At 34.3% G+C, this 16,864-nt stretch overlaps 1 protein-coding gene across 1 annotated transcript; it reads left to right on the top strand.

The window, feature by feature from the left end:
* LOC18786441 (protein ECERIFERUM 1) lies at positions 8,440-12,741 on the top strand. The gene is made up of 10 exons (XM_020556456.1): positions 8,440-8,892; positions 9,089-9,312; positions 9,526-9,758; positions 9,852-10,071; positions 10,523-10,898; positions 11,046-11,153; positions 11,595-11,795; positions 11,894-11,989; positions 12,105-12,278; positions 12,383-12,741. Exons 1-10 carry the CDS (start codon positions 8,779-8,781, stop codon positions 12,560-12,562), a joined length of 1,926 nt encoding a protein of 641 aa, XP_020412045.1. The 5' UTR covers positions 8,440-8,778; the 3' UTR covers positions 12,563-12,741.

Raw genomic sequence — 16,864 nt, 5'->3', positions numbered from 1 at the left:
ATTATTGGGTTAAAGTATATGCTAAATTTGAAATTTTAAAATTTGCGTGAGAATATAATGAGTAAAAAAGTTGGATTCCTAATGGGCCAGTTCTCCAAGGAATTAGAATAGCATACCACCTCTCACCCAAGAGTTCAATTCCTCCAAAAGCACATGAGTAAATATTATTAAATTGTGTGGTCTCGCTTGCCTTCTTATTCCTTTATGTAAAGTAAACACATGAGTGATTGTTAGGTTAAACTTTGTTAGTTTATCTTTTTTGGTTTTCTTTGACAATTTTGTAATTGCACATGTATATCATCAAGCTTAAGATTAATTTTACTAGGTTAGTCTAGTTTGAAGATGATTATTGTGGCTCAATACAGGGTGAGGTTGAGAAGGCCCTATCACATTAATTTCTTGAACCCAACGCATGTTAAAGATATGCATTTACAAGATCATTTTATGGCGTAACACATCACATTATATTAATTTCGTTTTATATAATATAACAAAAATTATATTAAATTAAAGGCTAACATTATACATAGGAAAATTTGTTTAGATTAAGGTTAAAATTTAGTGTATAAAATGATAAGAGTACTACCAAAATAGCTACCAAAATTCAACAACGCACGCTCACGTCTGCATTAATTAAGCAGCTACTTTTAATTCGATTGCCAAAAGAAGCTCCCTGCCCTTTAGAGAATTCAAACAAAAATTACGTCACATCAACTCACTACAAAAATAAATAAATAAATAAATATATATATATATATATATATATAATAGTCACCATCTCCAACTCACCAAATTGGCTTTAGTGACATTTGGGCAGTCCATGAATTTTCTTCTTACTATCATTATGTCTGTCTAGTCCTTTCACATTCTAGTAAATTAGAGACATTAGTTTTAATAATAAAAATTATTGCACCAGTGCATTGGGATTGACACCTAAATAGTAAACATTGGGATACCTTACCCTTTCTACAACACTGGTAACTACCAGTATACTGGTATTCATGTGTACAAGAGTGTGATATTGAGTCTAAACGCATAGTCTTTATTTTATTGTAAGAGATATAATAGACGACAATTGTTGAAATATAATAGACGACAATTATTGAATAAAAATACAAATAACATAAAATGCTTGAATTAGGGTTGTAGGTAGGTCTGATATATCATATCGAACTTATTGTTGTACAACGTTGATTATAATAAATGAGAAAGGTCATTTCATTAGTGATTTGTTAATTGTTGAATTAAATATAAGATTATAAATAACGACGTGTGACCTATCATATAATAGGTCCAAATCTTATTTTTCCCTCAAGCCTATCAGCCCATCAATTTATTTGCTTCCACCTCTCCCACACAAAACATAGCCAATTAAAAAATCACATTATATGAATTTATTGGTTGCTGTTTTAAGTTAGGACCATTTACCACATCACTATATAATACTTAATTTTCGCAGACAAGCTTATCTGCCAAGTTCTCAACCGATCGAGAACTCAACAGTCCAAGTAAATGCCCAACAATGATTTACGAGACGATCAGCATCTACGCGTGGATATGATGCTTTTGCTTTTCGAAAAAGCCCGTCCAATCAATCGAATTTAAGGGCTGTGGCCTCTGCAATCATAATGTTATACCTACAAATTTTTCAAAGGGACTGTAGTGGAGATGCCAAAAAAATCTACACTTTGAGATTAACTTTCAGTGATGTGACGAGTGAGAAGGGTTTAACAAATTAAAATAATATCCTTGTGTTATAAAATCATGTGTGTAAAATAATATCATTTTATTTTTAAAATTTGAGAACAAGAAATGAAATAATTAGATGTTATATACTTTTGCGATATAACAAATTAATATTAATGGGTTATTTATTTAAATTGTCCTTAAACTTATACTAAAGTTGTATTTTGGTCATTCAATTAAATTATTCACTCAAATTGTCCATAAACTCTTTATTATTCGGTAAATTAGTCTCACCGTCTATTTTTCTATTACATTTAACTAAATTTTAAGATAAATATGACTTTTCATAATTAAAAAATAAAAACACGGTTAAAATTCATACAAAATTAGTTAAAAAATTGAAGAAGAAGAGGAAAAAAAATCCTCAAACCCAAACAAACCCCCTCCCCCGATTTCTTCTCCCCCATTCCCCCACAGACTCCTCCCCCCTTCTGTTTCCCCCCTCCTCTCTCTTTCTTTCTCTCCTATTTGCACCTCCTGACAACTAGGGATGGCAATTTTCTCCTTGGGTAACGGTCTTCGCTGGGGATTTACCCTAATTGGTCGAGTATGAAGGATAAAAAATGAGTATGGGGATGGGTACGATGAATTTTTTGGGAATGGTGTTCGGGATGGGAGAATATGATATTTTAATCCCCGACCTGAACCCTTCCCGTTTAGACTATATATATATATATTCACTATCTTATCCGAATCCTATTTTTTCTTTCAACAAAGTAGTTTTATATTGATTTTTTCTTCTGTAATGAGGCGGGTTGGAGAACCTATTCCCCAACGAAGATGGGGATGGAGAATCCCTTATATGCATATTGTTGGTAATGAAGGCAGGGATGAGGGGAAAAAACTTAACGGGGATGGGAATGAGAATGACCTACCCACCTTCGATTTGACCTATTGTCATCCCTACTAGCAACGAACCCCTTTCCCCCTCCTTGTAGAAGTACACATACTCTGTGGGAATTATGTGGATACTTTCATATATAACATTTGGGGGAGGGGGAGAGAATTTGACTCATTGACCATGTTTGTCCCACTAAAACCAACTGTATGTATATGTATCATTTTGTTCCATACCACAATCCACCTTGCACATACAGAGCTTTTTATTTTATTTTATTTTAACATTGAAATTACCAATTTGCCCTCATATTTCACAACAATATTGACAAAATGTAACAATTGACAAATTTGGCGAATAATAGAGAGTTGGTGAACCATTTGAGTGAATAATTTAGTTGAGGGATCAAAATGTAACTTGGGTATAAGTTTGAGGACCTTTATGTAAATAACCCTAAGGGCATGTTTACGTATCAGTAATAGAGAAAGTAAGGAATCGGAGAATTTAAGAATCGGGGAACTACTGAATCAGTATGAGTAGAATTATTCCCATTAAACTGTTTACTAAACATATGGAATTAGCAAAGGAATGGGATTGATTCCCATTGTTATTGTTTACTAATTTGCATGAATCAAAATCCAAATTAATTTTAGAATTATGGTAAAGTGGTAAGGGTATTTTTCGAAGTTATTAAGAGAAAACAGGAATGGGAATCATATTGACTACTCCCTCCTAGTTGATATGATACCTAGTTTTGAGAGAATGTGTTTACGAATTTTGAGATGGGGCCCGCTTATTTTTTCATTCCTAATTGCAAGTAAACCTAGAGAAAGTCAGGAATAGAAATCATTCCCTTTCCTTCCATATCAATTACTAATACGTAAACATGCCCTAATATTAATATATATAGAATAACATCATATATATATAATTATCAAGATTCTTTTTCATCAGTTAGACTTACCAATCTTATATTTTATATTTTGAGGACAAGAAATGAAATAATCATATGTCCCCTAGTTTAATGAATTTATTTAACCTTTTACAATAATTTTCCACACCTAATTGTTCTAGTTGATAAAAAAAATAAATTATAATAAGCATTAAGTCACACACCTTATAAATGGCAGAAGTTATTTTGCAACTTGGGGTGGCTTCATTCATTTATTGGGAATGATCTTTCATAGATGCAACTTGCAAGTAATGCAAAACAAAATTAATGGTCAGCAAGAAAAGCAACACAGAATGTCCATGTGCATAAATAAATAAATAATACGTCGTCTTCCAATAAAATGCTTCCTTTCTGAAATATAAAAAATACTTTCCATATCACACGGGGAAAAACTTAGGAGACGTTTTCTGTTGTGTCCCAAAGGAAGATTTGCGATAGTTATTCTTTATTTTTTATTTTTATAATAAGCATTAATGTCACACACCTCGAAAGAAGTACAAGTAAAGACAATCTAAAGTAGATTGAATTGTAAAAAAAAGGCAGAAGTGATGTTGGAACTTGGCTTGGCTTCATTGATTTCTTGGTATTGGAACTGATCTTTCGTATATGTAAACAATGCGACATCTTTTTTTTCTGGTCTGCAAGAAGTGCAACACCGAATGTGCACAAATCATTAAGAGAAATGTTAGCAATTTTTTCTCTAATTTTTTTTTTTTTTAAATCTTCTTCCTTCTTTTCATAAGAAGTGTTATTTTTTTTTTTTACACTTAAAATAATGTTATTAATGCATAACACAAGTTAGTTTTTATTTTCCAAATTTACCATTTTAAAATATATTGGCTTTTATATTTCCTTCAATTTATTCAAATTTTGTTACAATTTCTTTAGCACATTGTTAAAAATTAAATAAGGAAAACGTCATTTTTTAGAATATAAAAAAATAAAATTTGTTATATGATATTGTTATCATCTTTATTTTGTTTTTATCAAAACACACGTTCTCTTTGGAAATTTTTTTTATAAAAAAAACTTCATTTTTTATTTTTTATTTAATTTTTTAACAAAGTGATAAGAAAGTTGTAAAAAAAAATTAGCTTGTTATTAAAATAAATTAATACATTTAATAAAGGTAAACTTGGAAAACAAAAATTAGTTTGTGTAATGCATTAATGATATTGTTTTAAGTGTAAAGAAAGTGACACTTGTCATGAGAAGAAGAGATAAGGTCCAAAGGAGAAGGTTAGAGAGAAAGTTGCTAACACTCCCTAATAATTAATACATCGTCTTCCAATAAAATATTTTTCTTTGTGAAATATAAAACACTTTCAGATGGGAAAAACTTCAGTGCGGTCTAAGTAAAACTGGGGTTATGGAGTGATTAGGTAGCGTTTTTTGTCATGTTTTGAAAGAAAATTATCGTTAATTACTCTTCTTTTGTCGTCGTTTTTAAGTTTTTAGTTTTGTTCTAGTTTATTCAACGTAGTACAGAAACTCTTTGAATTGTAAGTCTTGAATTTGCTAAGTGTCTCTTTAAGAGAGTGTCGTCAGTTAGTAGCTGGTTTTGTTATAAATGTAATTGGATTTTATTATATAGAATGAGGATAGCTTTGATTTCTAATTTGGTATACGGTTATTATCGTCCTTCAACCAAATTCCAACACAGATGGAGACGTTAGCATCTAAAGATCCGGGACAACTATGTCGGTACGTATCTATAGAGATGAATAAAGACGTGTCATTTAAGTAGTTGTTGAAATGAACTTGAATATTGAAAGTGAAAGCTGCCCTCTCAACTACTTGCTTTCCAGCCGTTTTTACTCAAATTACTTAATGAAGACGCCTAACTTGAATAAGCTCATTGATGAATGTTTAGAATTTTGATTCGATGAACTTTTAAGGGAAGGTTTTGAAAATATCACCTCAACTTAATACATTATAATTTCATTTTGTCATCTTAAAGAAAAATTTAGAAGATATATAAACGGGTGGTTAGCTTTAATTTTTTTGTTTTTCTCAAATTTTTGTTTATTTTATACTAAGCGAGGCATTAATTTTTAAACAATTTTTATTTTTATTTTTATGAAGTTAACATCCGAAGAAGTTTTTTTTTTTTTTTGGTCGAAGGAAGAAGTTCACTGCTTGTTGAAACTGTTGATAAATAAAATTTTTGTTTCCGGTTCCAAAGGATGGTTTGCTAGATAGATTCATTTTTTTTAGGTATCTTTTGGATGAGAAGGTTCAAATATGATTTTTCTTATACAGATTTGTCGATTCGCTTAATTGCCTTTTGTAAAAGTAGTGTTGGTTGCGTTTGATTGAAAATGAGGGATCTGGATCTTCTGCTTTAATTTTCTCTGTCATGATCTGCTTTACTTTTATTCTCCATATGTCATCTCATTAAAATTTAATCTAACAGATTTAAAAGTTGACACATCATTCTAAAACAAAAATCCAATTTACTCCTAATTAAAAAATATAAAAAAACCCTAACAACCAACTAACGGGATAGTTAACATCCAAAAGTTTAATTTTTTTTTTCTTCTCTCTCTTCTTCTTCTTCACTTCTGTCCTCTTCTCTTTTTTCCTCCTTGCTACCCGTTCTATCCTCTTCTCATTTTTGTTTCACCTTCTTGCTCCACCATCACAAAGCAATAAGCATCACAACGAAAATCCATTGAAAACAAAACCATCTTTGACAAACCATCTCAATACATATTGAAATGGTAGACAAAAGAAGCAAAGAAAGAACGGGATGCAAATGAGCATGCGGAGAATCTCTACAACTAAGTGATATATAAATCACCAGTGACTTTCCGTCGAAATAGTTTGATGCGAATGGTTTATGATATATTGAGTAAGGGAGTGGAGACAGATAACACTCATAGAATTGCAAAGCAAAAATTGAAAGAAATGGAAGAATTGATTGAAAAAGATAGGCTTCAAGTCTAATCAGTTCAAACTTCTAGGGGTCGTTTGGTACACAGTCTTGGCTTGGACTGGCTTGGACTGGCTTGGACTGGCTTGGACTAAATTTAGTACCATGTTTGTTTCATTTAATTCTAGTCTTAGATGAGATTGCTAATACCGGGCCCACCAAAAACACCTCATTAGGAGGGGACTACTAAGCCCATGTAGAAAGGGAGGATTAGCTAGTCCTATGTTCACCAATGTATAAGATGCATATATTATATTGTAATACTAATAACATATATTACTATTATTATTATTATTATTATTATTATTATTATTATTATTATTATTATTATTATTATTATTATATACACATATACTATAATGTACATATATACATGTATATACACATATACATGTATATATATAAACACATATACATATATAATATATATAAATACATATAGATATATACACATATATTATTATTATAATATACTCATATACACATACATATTAATATTATAATAATAGCATACATGTATACATGTATATATGTAATATAATAATAATAATAATAATATTATTATTATTATTATATACACATATACTATAATGTACATATATACATGTATATACACATATACATGTATATATATATAAACACATATATACATATATAATATATATATATATATAAATACATATAGATATATACACATATATTATTATTATAATATACTCATATACACATACATATTAATATTATAATAATAGCATACATGTATACATGTATACATGTATATATGTAATATATATTATATTACATATTAATGTACATATATACACGTATATTATTATTATAATATACCCATATACACATACATATTAATATTATAATAATAGCATACATGTATATATGTAATATATATATATAAGTATATATACATATATGTGTATATATATTATACCCATGTATGTATTATAATATACACATACACACGTATATACACATATACATTATATATTTATACTATATGTATATATATTATAATATATATATGGGTATAATACATATATTATAATATATAGGTACACCTATATACACATATATTATATACATGTATATACATATATATGTATATTACAATACAGAGAGCTTCCATTGAGGGATTCCTCAAATAACTTATTTGAGGGACACCCCTTGTAGGCCCCACTCCGGATTGTATTTCACTAATCCAAACTGTCTATTTTGTAGATACTCATTCAAAGATCATCTCTACAAAAAATCACTTGAATCCGATATCATGTGACCACTCAATTGAGTTATTGAAATTTTAGTACTTTTCTTAAAGCACCGTGTTCATTGATTTTGTAAGACACAATTGGATGTCGAAACGGTTTTCGATTTGTCTAATTTTTTGTAAGGATGATCTATGAATGAATACCTAAAAAATAGATGGTTTGGATTATTGGGAAAAGAATTATAGGGTACCCTAAAGGGCGTCCCTCAAATAAAATTATTTGAGGGATCCCTCAATAGAAGGGGACTGTATTACAATATATAATATATATATATATATATGTATATTATACATATATTATATATACATATGTATTTTATAATATATATAATGTATATGTATATATACATACATATATAATATATGTATATACACGTATATACATGTATATTATTATTATTATTATTATTATTATTATTATTATAACATACCCATATATATATTATATATTATAATATACATGCATATATATAAATATATGTATATGTATTATACCTATGTATATTATAATATACATATATACACCTATATATATATTATATGTATGTATATATACATATATATTTTATATATTATAAAATACATATATACATATATATAGATATTTTTGAAAAAATAAAAAAATTCTAGTCCTAGTCCAAGTATACACCAAATGTAGGATAAGTGTTATCCAACTTAGACCAAGCCAAGCCAAGCCAAGCCAGTCCCTAAACATAGTCCATGCCAAGATAATACTGTGTACCAAACGAGCCCCTAAAGTTCTAATGAAGAAAGTAATGAGGTTTTGAAAGATAATACTCTTGTGGACACTAATAGAGGTAAGAATTTGTTTGATGAGACATTTATCATTACAGTTGTATAAAAAAGTAGGTGGACATGGTGAGTATTGTCACCCTCATATTGTATAATTCATCACTTTCTTTATCAAAATTTATAACAAACAACCAGCCTTCTTCCCAATAAAAGAAAGAAAAAAAAAAAAAAAAAAGCTTATATGGACTCTACAGTACGTACCTTGAAGTATATATATGTATATATCATATACTCCTTCAAAGCTACACTACAAAGAAACAAAGAAGAATATGGCTTCTGTGCCTGGAATTCTTACTGAGTGGCCATGGAAAGCTCTTGGAAGCCTCAAGGTTCTCTCTCTCTTTCTCTCTCTCTTGTTCATGCCTGTATATTATATGACATGTCGAACTGCAAGCTACGTATACAAGCCATACCTCATTACATACTTCCATTGTTTTCTGTCCAGCTTCATCATATATATATATATATATGAGCTTATTTTGGTGTTCTAACTTTTATATGGGCCTGGGATATATATGCATGCAGTACGTGATCTTGGCTCCATGGATCATCCACAGCACCTGGTTGTTTGTGGCTAACGATGCAAAAGAAAGAGACGTTTCATACTTCCTCTTGCTTGGAGTGGTGTTGTGGAGGATCATCCACAACCAGATATGGATCTCTCTGTCTCGATATCGAACTGCCAAAGGCAATGGCCGAATCCTTGACAGGGGTCTCGAATTCGAACAGGTCGACAGAGAAAACAATTGGTCAGTATAAATTATAATATACATAAAAAAAACGTGTATAATATATAACTCATAAGGTGGCTAAACAATTGGTGAATTGGTTAAGAGTATTTACCCATGCATTCGAGTTCTTATGTTCGATTCCCCCTATCCCTAATATTGCTTGTATAAAAGAAAAACACAGGTGGCTAAACAAATACTTATTTACTTAATTTGTTTGGGTTTGGAGTGCAGGGATGACCAGATATTGTTCAATGCACTCCTATTCTACACAGGCAGCAGGTACCTGCCTGGGGCTCAAAAGCTGCCACTTTGGAGGGCACATGGAGTTCTTTTAACCATTGTGCTTCATGCTGGTCCTGTGGAGTTCCTGTATTATTGGTTTCACAGAGCACTTCACCATCATTACCTTTACTCTCGCTACCATTCTCATCACCATTCCTCAATAGTTACTCAGCCAATTACTTGTAAGAACAAAAAAACTATTTAAATGTTTAATTACATTGATTTATTTGTATTAAATATTACTTAATATTTAATATATGTTTAATTTGTTGCAGCTGTGATTCATCCATTTGCGGAGCATGTAGTATATTCTGCGCTCTTCTTTATACCAATTTTGGGAACTATGTTGACGAGAACACTGTCTGTGGTATCTTTTACTGCTTATATTACTTACATTGACTTCATGAACAACATGGGGCACTGCAATTTCGAGCTCATTCCAAACTGGCTCTTTTCTCTATTTCCTCCTCTTAAGTATTTTATGTATACACCCTCGTAAGTCTCAAGCTCTCTCTCTCTCTCTCTCTCTCTCTCTCAATTATTGTATAATACTGAAATACGGAAATTACTGTACTCCTAAGTATATCTAATTCAAAACCTTCAAACAAACAAACAAAAAACTTAAATCCTTAACCTATTAGGGGAGAAGGGTTAAGGTTGTCTATTTCAAAGTGAGCTTCTTAGGTGGGTCAAGGTGAGCTAGGTTTGGTGGTTGTGATATAAAATTGAAGTATCAACCCAAAACCTTAAACTGTTAGGTGGAAAGACGAAATAAATGTTCAATTGGGGAGCTAAGTGGGTCCAAGGTGAACTAAGTTAATTGCAAACATTGTATAGTCATAGCATATGCTTTGTAATATATTAGGGGTTGGAAAATGACATATTAATTCAACAAAATTATTTTTGAATTTGTTTATAATTGATGTAGTAACTTAATTGTGTGCAGGTACCACTCCTTGCATCACACACAATTCAGAACCAATTACTCACTTTTTATGCCAATTTACGATTACATATATGAAACCATAGACAAATCTTCGGATACTCTCTATAAAACTTCACTCAAGAGAGAGGAAGAAACGCCAGATGTCCTTCATCTAACCCATCTGACAACACCTGAGTCCATCTATCATCTACCGCTAGGATTTGCTTCCTTGGCCTCCCAGCCCCACACATCAAAATGGTACCTATGGCTGATGTGGCCTGTGACATTGTGGTCTATGATTCTAACTTGGATCTATGGCCGTACATTTGTGGTTGAGAGGCAACGTTTTGATAATCTCATATTACAAACTTGGGCTATACCAAAGTACAATTTGCAAGTGAGACCAATTTCTTCTCTAGACTATCGTTTGTATTAAAAAAATTCAGAGATTTCAACCTTGCACTTTAATAAACCATATTCGGTAAAGAAAAATAATTATTACTGATACTGGTTGCACTTTTATTTAATTTATAATTTAATGCAGTACTACTTGCAATGGCAAAATGAAGCCATCAACAGTTTGATTGAGGAAGCCATAATTCAAGCAGAGGAAAAGGGTGTCAAAGTTTTATGTCTGGGTCTCTTAAATCAGGCAAGTCTGTTGTTTCTATTCCCTTTTAATTTCAAGGTAAATTATTTGAGCTCAATAAATTCACTTCTAAGTTAACCAAGTTATTAATGGTCCATGGTATTTGTATGTATGTATGTATGTATGCATGCATGGATGTATGTATGTATGTATGCATGCATGAATGTATGTAGTGGGTACTGTAAATTTATTTATGGTTTACCCTACAAGGGACTCCAGCTAGCTACCTCTACTGCTCTAGCCGATCTTGGTTTCTCTCACCCATAATGCCAATCAGTATATATATAGTTGGTAATGAAGTAAATTGCCTGAACAGATTGACCAGAAAAAAAAACCTGCACCATTTTTAATTATGATGATTAAAATTAAAGATATAGTATGAATAATATTATATTAGAAATCCATCGATTTAGAATACATGCTAAAGTACGTCTGTTTATGCAGGGTGAGGAGCTGAATAGATATGGTGGTGTGTACGTTCACAGGCATCCTCATCTCAAAATCAGGATTGTGGATGGAAGTAGCTTAGCTGTGGCCATAACCCTAAACACCATTCCAAAAGGAACCACCCAAGTTCTTCTTAGAGGCAACCTCACAAAGGTTGCTCATGCCGTTGCTTTTGCTTTGTGCCAGAAGGGTATCCAGGTAAATATATATGTAAGAATAGAAAAAATTTGTGTAGGACTGTTGTACCATGTCATCATCATGCTGACTCTCTTGCCTTTAATCACTTGTCTTTGAAGATAACTACATTACACCACGATGAGTATTTGAAGCTCACCAAATCATTAAGTGGCATGGAAAGTAGCTTGGTTCTTGCAAAAAGTTATGCACATAAGGTAATATGCATGCTACGAATTTTGGCTTCTTCGCTCTTAATGTTTCAATACATTAATTTTGTGCTCCTATTTTGGATACTTGATTATGATTTTAAAATAGTTTATCTACTTGCAGATTTGGTTAGTGGGAGATGGATTGAGTGAAGAAGAACAATTGAGAGCACCAAAAGGAACATTATTTGTTCCTTTCTCCCAATTCCCACCAAAAAAATTGCGTAAAGACTGCTTCTACCACTACACTCCAGCAATGAAGACACCCCCATCTCTTGAGAATGTTCATGCTTGTGAGGTAATTAAGCAATTGTTTTATTTTTTCTTGTTATTAATTAGTAAATTATGACTAATATATATTTTTATGTTATTAATTTGCATTGTTAATTATGTTATTAACAGAATTGGTTGCCAAGAAGGGTGATGAGTGCATGGCGCATAGCAGGCATAGTGCATGCCTTGGAAGGCTGGAAGGAGCATGAGTGTGGGTACAACATGTCCAATATTGACAAAGTTTGGCAAGCAACTCTCCAACATGGCTTTCAGCCTCTCATTATCTCTACCACTCACACCAAAAATTAGTTGGCTTCATCAAAATATTAATTACATGCACCCTCTTCTTTATTATAAGTAATCTCTTATTTCCGTTGGGTTTTTAATTATGTGACTATTATTATGGCTTTTGGCTTTTATCATCATGTTGTTTATCAGTTACTCTATTATGGATATCACTATTTATTATTGAAGTAATATTCGTCCCAACAAAAAAACCTTAAGAGAAGTATCAGCCGGTGGGGAAATTTGCATAACTTTATAGAAACTTTAACAGAGTTAGACATAGATTGTGCGTTGCAATACTTTACAAAGTTTATATGATAATGATGCATACAAATGTTCATGTGATATTTATGCAACATTTCCAATATATATATATATTTCGGTTGTTAGGTAGAGAGATAATGTGTTTCAAAAATACTTATCCAAAGTTTGATTGCGATTCTAATTCAGAACTTTAAGCCGACATATCTTCTTTAAATCATGAGTGTGGTTTCATGGAAGAACTTTATTAAGTAAGGGAGCAACACATCTGCGTCGAACAATACTAGCAAACAACCACAAGATCCAAAGTACAATATTCAAGTTAAGTTTAGAAAACAGAGTCTATATGTGAACACATTATTCAAAATTAAGAGTGGAAAATCAAAGTGTCATGCATCGATCTGACTTAAAATCAGCATGAAAGGACGAAAATAACAGTCTCTATGGACACAAGAGCATCCACAACGGTATCATATTTGGTACACACATTACATTATGCGATCAAGTAATATCAAACACGAAATATTGCAATTGACATCACTTGTGTTGTCTGATTGTGTGATTGTGGTACAGCCTGCACTTTTATCTTGATAAACACATGTACGTGACACTGAGCTTTCGAAACCATAGCTACATCCAGTGCAAGCACTACTACATTTTACACTTTGCGCGACGAAGACAAAAACGTCGCTCAAAGTATGATTTAGTCGCCCCAATTTCAGCGCGACAAAAAAGTCGTCGCGCATATTCCGTCGCGCGAAGATCGTGAAGAAAGCCTTTGCGCGACGAGGTAAAACCCTTTGTCGCGCAAAAGTGTGCGACGGGTAAACCATCGTTGCACCAACGGTGTGGAGACGATATAACTATTCGTCGCAAAAGTATTTGCGCGACGATCAAGTATGCGGCGCACGTACATTAGCGCGACGACGGGAATTGCGCGACGAAACATTGTTCGTCGCGCACAACGTGTTCGCGAGACGTATATGTTCGTCGCAGAACAATTCGCGCGAATACAACTATTCGTTGCAAAAGTATTTGCGCGACGATCAAGTATGCGGCGCACGTACATTTGCGCGACGACGGGAATTGCGCGACGAAATATTATTCGTCGCGCATAATGTGTTCGCGAGACGTATATTTTCGTCGCAGAACAATTCGCGCGATGAGCATGTTTTCGTCGCACAAATATTTTGCGCGACGAAATATTTCGTCGCGCAAAACATATTTGCGAGACGTATGACTTCGTCGCACATGAATTAAAAAAGATAAAAAAAATTTGATTTTTTTTTGTTACGTGTTGGTTTGCGCGACGAAATATTTTCCGTCGCGCAAAAATAATATTACAATTTTTTTTTTTTTATTTTAAATAAAATTGGTTTCTTTTTATTGATTAAACAATGAAATTGCAATAAAAATAAATTAGAATAAAATTTTGTTATAAAATAAAATAAAATAAATGTATTACAAATAAAATAAATACACTAATCAAATAATGAATCAAAATCAACCGAGTCGTCGCCAGTATGCGGCTCGGAGGGCGGGGCGTTCACCGGGGCAGTGGTCTGGTGGGGATGCCCGGGATGGACGGGCTCAGAGGTCGGCGCATCAAAATGCGGGACTGGAATGCCGGACTGTGCGAGGGACTGCAGAATGACCGACATCTGGCTCTGAAGAGTGGCCACCTGTGCTGTCAAAGCAGTGACCTGACTGTTTGACTGCGCCGACGAACGAGGTCGATGTTCCCTCCGCCGGGCATTCCCCATCCCTCGACAATATGTCCCCGGCCTCCTCCCGAGAGTCTGATCCAACGTCTCCGTCAAGATCTGAAATCCAGCATCCTGTGGAGGAGCCACAGACTCGATCGGAGTCTCGGGAGGAAGCTGGGAGGTGGACTCCTGAAGAACAAGCTGGCTCCTCTCCACCATCGTCGTCTGTTGAACATAACATAAAATATAAATTAAAACATGCATATAAATTGAATGCGTAACATAAGAATTAAAATTAAATAATACTTACATGAAGGGACTCGGCCAACTCATTCCCGGGTCGAACATAAACGTCACCAAAGACGTCGATCTCTGGGAACTTGGACCCCTCCTAAATTGAACAAGAGAAGAAAAATATTAGTATGAAAAAAATAAATTAATAAAAATGACATTAAAAATGAAATAAAAATTTTGTGATTATTACCCGACGCCGTGCATCCATCCTATACGAAAAGGGTCTGGAGCCGGAATGGTGGAGAAGGGTCTTCTTCTTCCTATTACCCTTATTCACTTGGGCTTTATTCTGTTATACAAAAAATGAAACGTATTAGTTAAAATATAAAAAATTAAATAATAATGAAATAAAAAAATAAAATAAACATTAATAAGTAATAAGTAATAATTAAACAAATATAATTAAAAAAATACAGCAAATTCGGGCGCTTGAAAATGAGCGCAGAGCCACTCCCAACTATCCTCCCGCCCCTCAAGCTCCTTCGGGCAACCCTCCTGAAGAGCGACTTGCGGATCATCATAGGCCTGAAAATGGTGGTGCAAGTCGCCCTTCCACTGCTTGTACCTCTCAGCGAAGAGTCTGTTGACGTACGTCAACGACTCTTCGTCGAGATCCTCCAAGTTATAGTTCGTCTGCAATCAATTAATTAGATACGTTAAGTAATAGAAATATACACAATTTTAAAGAAAAATAATGAAAATGTAAGGTACATACCGACAACTGGCCGCGAACCTCCGCCTGGATCTCGTCAGGCATGACCCTCCAAGACTTCCATTGCATCGGGCAATGGGTCCGCACGACGTGGCCAATGTCGTGGGCCAAGGAGCTATGCAACTCTGCCGTCGGTGCAGCCCGATGTCGCTCGTCGTATCCGATGTTGATACGACTGTTGGTCACCCGGGTGACCTTCGCCGTCTTCAACTGCCGACACGGCCCTCGGGTGTTCCTCTTGGCTGCAAAGAAAGATGACATGAATGTTAAATAAATAACAAAGTTAACAATCAAATACACACACACACACACACACACACACACAAAAAACAAGAAATAAAAAATAAAATTAACTGGAGAAAAAGGAAAGCTATACCTGGCTGTGACCCCGACGCATCAGTGGATGTGGTCTCGGTGGTGCTGCCGGGCCGATGACGCCGCCTGGCACTAACAGGCTGCGCCACTGATGACGCGGATGAGGCAGGCCCCTGGGACCTCGCAGGTGCAACTGCCAAGTGGTCCATCTATGCCGGCGCAGTGGCAGGAGATGCTGGAGCAGTGGCAGCAGATGTCGGCTGAGTCGGGGGCGCCGTACTCTGCGGGGTCGTCACCGCCCTACGACGTGTAATCAGGTCTGACATCTGCACATTTTCATTAATACACATACAAATTAATAAAATATACGAATATTTGAAAACACATACAATTTCATTCACATTATTGACCTAGGGTTTGCGAGTTCGGAGTATCCGGGACTCCGATCCACGATCCGTCGAATCGTAGACGATCCAAGAAATACAAGCTACAACATACGTGAGTTTGAGTTCGATCCAACGGTCCGAACATAACAACCCCGGAAATCGCACAATAGGCAAAATCCATTCGAGGCTCAAACGGTAACCAAATTCTAATCCGAAAACACCTATGCGCTCGTGACAACTACAGGAATGCATTAGGACCGAAATCGGGTTGCTACAGGAACCCACGCGCCGCCCCACGCGCCGGCAGCGCGCGGGTGTCCAAAGCGATACCAATCGCCGGAAAATACTTAAAACTAAGGGGCAAGGTTCCTATCCTAGGTTCAAAACATCAATTGGAGCCACTTTTGTTCTCGGACATACCCCGAAAAATGGCCGGAAGTGGCCGGAATTGAAAATCAAAATCCGGCCGAAACTTAGGGTTTCAAATTAAGTGCCCTAGTGCAACAAATTCAGAAATCCTACCCAACCATCAGCTAAAGCATTAAAAATAGGATAGAAACCATACCTCAGGTGTCGGAATTGGTCGCCGGAGGAGGGAGAACACGGCGGAGCCGATTCGGTGAAAACCGAAGAAATCGCAGCGGCTGGCTTG

Source organism: Prunus persica, chromosome G2 (assembly GCF_000346465.2).
Source record: "Prunus persica cultivar Lovell chromosome G2, Prunus_persica_NCBIv2, whole genome shotgun sequence".
Taxonomy (NCBI): domain Eukaryota; kingdom Viridiplantae; phylum Streptophyta; class Magnoliopsida; order Rosales; family Rosaceae; genus Prunus; species Prunus persica.
The sequence above is the reverse complement of the archived record's forward strand: the minus strand, read 5'-3'. Positions and strand labels throughout refer to the sequence as shown.

Excerpts from the sequence above, each read along its gene's own strand:
- LOC18786441 (XM_020556456.1), top strand. The coding sequence starts at position 8,779 with ATGTATATATCATATACTCCTTCAAAGCTACACTACAAAGAAACAAAG. Across the intron at positions 11,990-12,104 it reads CAAAAAGTTATGCACATAAG|ATTTGGTTAGTGGGAGATGG; the intron begins GTAATATGCATG and ends ATCTACTTGCAG. Across the intron at positions 12,279-12,382 it reads AGAATGTTCATGCTTGTGAG|AATTGGTTGCCAAGAAGGGT; the intron begins GTAATTAAGCAA and ends TGTTATTAACAG.